The sequence below is a fragment of the Sapajus apella genome, unplaced genomic scaffold (assembly GCF_009761245.1).
Source record: "Sapajus apella isolate SASKATOON/1434 unplaced genomic scaffold, GSC_monkey_1.0 scaffold111, whole genome shotgun sequence".
NCBI classification, from domain to species: Eukaryota; Metazoa; Chordata; class Mammalia; order Primates; family Cebidae; genus Sapajus; species Sapajus apella.
The window spans coordinates 36,813-41,157 of NW_022437051.1; the positions used below are offsets into that span (position 1 = coordinate 36,813).

The 4,345-nt window shown below is 35.4% G+C and overlaps 1 protein-coding gene across 1 annotated transcript in view; it reads right to left on the reverse strand.

Annotated features, from left to right (window-relative positions):
* Nucleotides 1–4,345, reverse strand: part of ANKRD30A (ankyrin repeat domain 30A) — a 184,829-nt gene that overhangs the window by 17,846 nt on the left and 162,638 nt on the right. Inside the window, exon 22 of the mRNA XM_032259736.1 lies at nucleotides 3,442–3,544. Within this exon, the coding sequence (XP_032115627.1) occupies nucleotides 3,442–3,544 (103 nt within the window). The remainder of the gene's footprint in view (nucleotides 1–3,441; nucleotides 3,545–4,345) is intronic.

A 4,345-nucleotide genomic window follows, 5' to 3' on the forward strand; every position in this document is an offset into this window, starting at 1 on the left:
CCAGTGTTGGAAGTAAAGATTGATTAGAAGTGAATGCATCACAAGGGAAGATTTATCACAAATAATTTAGCACAATGCCTTTGCTATGGTCCTCATAATAGTGATTCTCATGAGAATTGGTCATTTAAATGTACATGGCACCTCCCACCTCTCTCTCTAGCTCCTGGCTCTTGCCATGTGATGTGCAAGCTCCTGCTTCACCTTCCTTCAAGATTGAAAGCTTCTGCAGGCCTCTCCAGAAGCAGAGGCCCATGTTATGCTTCCTGTAAAGCCTGTAGAACTGTGAGCCAATTAAAGCTATTTTCTCATACATTACCCAATCTCAGATATTTATAGAAATGCACAAATAACCTAATGCAGAGTACATTTCAACTCACTGTATAATGCTAGCATTACCCCAAATCAAAACCAGAGTATATTATTAGAAATAAGAGAACTGCCTCATGAAGATGTATGCAAAAATTCAACCAATTTGTAAAGCAATGGAGATACCCTCGAAAAAATCAGTGCATAAACTGTGGTACAATCATACAATAGAATATTACTAAAGACTGAAAAGAGATGAACCATCAAGCTATGAAAAAACATGAAAGGACTTAAATGCATATTTACAATAATGAAATTATCAAGAAAACAAATGATGGATATAGTAAAAAAAAGATCAGTGTTTTCCAAAGAGTTGAGGAGCAAAGATACCCTGTGTTTTTACAACTTTCAGAAATTTTTGCTCATCTTTCTAATATGAAAAAGGTCACTTCTTCTATTTAAGTGTACTTTCACTTGGCTGAGAAATGTTATCACCCTTGAGGGTGTATGCTGAGGAATGCAATTTGCTTCTGAGTGATATCAGGGGAGCCAGCCTCTGTATGATTCTTTTGGTTATATGTAAACTTAGTATGGTGCTTCCCCGAAATGCTAGTTCTCATGGCAGCATACTGGACATGTGAGAAGGCCCTCAACTTGCTGCAGAAATGAGAAAGTGGAGGTTTCAAGGAGGTTACATCAGTCTGCCCTTGAGTCAGCAAATTTTGTAATGAGGTGTGCAGTGCAACCTCCCAGCCAACAATTGGTGACCACAGCTTACAGCATGCTGTGGCAGAAGCGGATAAGAATATGCTTTGTCCTTGTTTTACTGCTAGGAACTCTCTGTTGCTTCAGGATATCAGCAAATCTGTGTAATGCCCAGTGTCCTGAATTCTCTACTTAGCTCTAGAAAGAAGGATGCAGCTGGGCAAAACTACACTGACAAGCTGGACTAGACTGACAAAACTGGCCTGACATTTGGATACCCTAAGGAGGAGCACAAATACCAGCCAAGAAAAGGGCATCAGGGAAAGCTCTTAGTGAATTGCAGTGGCTCCCAAGGAAAGAGAAAATGCAGCATCAGTTCAATGTCCTGAGTGGTCATGAATGGCTGTTCTTCCTTATCACAACCCTGACCTAAGACTCATAAAAAGCTGGTATGATTTTTTTTCTTCAGAAAAGGAGTTTCTTCTTTTTCTCTTCCCCCGAAAAAACACTATGTCTGATAGTAGCCATTAACCCAGATAAGTTTAATTAAATATCAACCCTCGTTTTCTTTCAGGAATTAATATTTTACTATTAAATTCTTTCATTGACTCAGCAAACTTTATGACACAGTTCATTTTACATGATAAATTGTTCATCAATAAGATTTTTCAAAAATATATATATATACTTTTATATCAATGGAATTTATGTCTAATCATTTAAGTTTAAAGATAAATAAAACTATTGTGTCAATGAATTATATAGGCATGAGCTTTAAAACATTTTATTGAATATATTTCCAAACAACTAATCATAATAATATAGTCTTTTTCTAATGCACCCATATATTAAGAATTTACTTGTGAAATTTTGGAAAAATATATCAAAAATTTGTATAACTATGAAGCCTGAAGGTAATAGAGAAGTGTAATGGGTCACTGCGGTAAATGTCAGATCTAGTAATTCCTCCTTTTTCTAGTACTTTCTAGAGCACCCATAGTCTAATCTGTAGTGCAAATATTCCAAGTGCATTTCAAGTGAGTTCACTCAATTTCCTTCTCAGAAACTTCAAAATTACATAGTTAGCTTCTTCCCACCCCCCACTCAACTTTCATGCCTCACAATTGCTATTCTTTAGCAAAAATAATCTCAAGATCTGTGGTCCTGATTCTTTCCATTCAACATTTTTAAAATAAAATTTCCTACCACTTTCTTCCTCTTGTTCAGAAGTAGTATTGTGCATCTATAATTTCTGGTTTTTATCATTCTCAGCAAACTGATACAAAAACAGGAAACCAAACACCGCATGTTCTCGCTCATAAGTGGATGTTGAACAATGAGAACACATGGACACAGGGACAGGAACATCACACACTGGGGTCTGTTGGGGGCTGGGGGGTGGAGGAGGGATAGCAGGGTGTGGGAGATTGGTAAGGGATAACATTAGAAGAAATACCTAGTGTAGGTGATGGAGGGATGGAAGCAGCAAACCACCATGACTTGTGTATACCTATGTAACAATCCTGCAAGATCTTCACGTGTACCCCAGAACTTAAAGAAAAATTTAACAAAAAAGATATTTCTAAGATATGGAAAACAATTTTCTGTTTTGGTTTTTAAATCTCTTTCTTCTCCTCTGGCTAAAATCATACTCAGAAATAAAATCAAAATAATGCTTTCCCCTGACTCTCTTATGTCTTGACATCCTAGCCAATTGCTCTTCTTCCAAATTATTTCAATGAAAAGTCTATACCCTTGCTACTCAGTGCATGGTCCAAGAACCACCAGCATCAGCATAATCAGAGAATTAAAATTACCATACCCTAAGTCTGCTGAATCAGAATGTGCATCCATACTGAAAAAATATATTCATGTGTGGCTGCCCACTTATGCTTATATTCACTATTAATAGGTAAAATACAGCTTCACATAGTCAGGTAATTCCATCCCTAAAGTTGTTCACAAGCGAGTAAGACAGAGTGGAAAATTTTTGCTGTAATTCTTTTTTTACTAGTTTTTGTACTGGAAGTTTGTATATATTCTTCCCACCTTTCTAACCATACCGTTAGAATCTAAAGAATTATTTTATCATATCAATCTCCATTAGATACACCTGCTTCTTTTTCCCTCATTTACTCCCTGTATTTTCTGTCTTCCTCATTATTTATTCCCTATTTTACATATTTCCTGAGGTACCTCATATTTTAGAGTATCTTGAATTTAAAGTTATAATTAAGATCCGTTTTTGGCATTCTCAATATAATCTGTTTCCGACACCTGATAAGATGTGTAACTTATCACCATTTTAATTCCCTTTTTTATGCTATGAATTTAGTGGATAATGTTCTTAGGCAGTATACAGTATAGCAGTCCTCAAATTTTTAGATAAACATACTGTCAAATGACTTTTAAATTAAAAATGGTTCTTACTTTTCAGTTTTCCATGTATTGTCATGATTTCTTCTTCATATGTAGCCTCAGGTAAATATATGGAATTCTGTGTAGCACTTTCAGAGACACTCTGTTCAAAGTCCTATCAATAATGAATTTCAATTCAAAAATAATAATGAGTGCCATCATGATTTCCTAAATAACATATTTTTTAAAAAAGCTCAGTTTCCTACTTTGAAAGCAATTTGATTTAAGGATAGAAACATATTGAAAACCAAAACATTTATATTAAGAACTTCACATATGATCTCTAAATTAAGCTTATCTTTCATCTTCATTTAGCTATTGAAACTATTATTAAGCATGAAAACCCAAAAATAAAAACATATCCACAGAAAAAAAATATTCACTCATGCATTATTTCAACGGGATATTTCCTTCAAAATATCTAAGTCTACTTTGTAGTCCCCAAGAAAAATGAGACAGCATTTAAAACAAAATACCATCATCTGCCTCTTGCTATATAACAATGGCAGTGTTAAACATTAAAAATATTCATAATTGAGATACCATCTCACGCCAGTTAGAATGGCAATCATTAAAAAATCTGTAGACAACAGATGCTGGAGAGGATGTGGAGAAATAAGAACACTTTTACACTGTTGGTGGGAGTGTAAATTAGTTCAACCATTGTGGAAGACAGTGTGGCGATTCTTCAAGGACCTAGAAATAGAAATTCCATTTGACTCAGCAATCCCGTTACTGGGCATATATCCAAAGGATTATAAATCGTTCTACTATAAGGACACGTGCACACGAATGTTCATTGCAGCACTGTTTACAATAGCAAAGACCTGGAACCAACCCAAATGCCCATCGACGATAGACTGGATAGGGAAAATGTGGCACATATACACCATGGAATATTATGCAGCCATCAAAA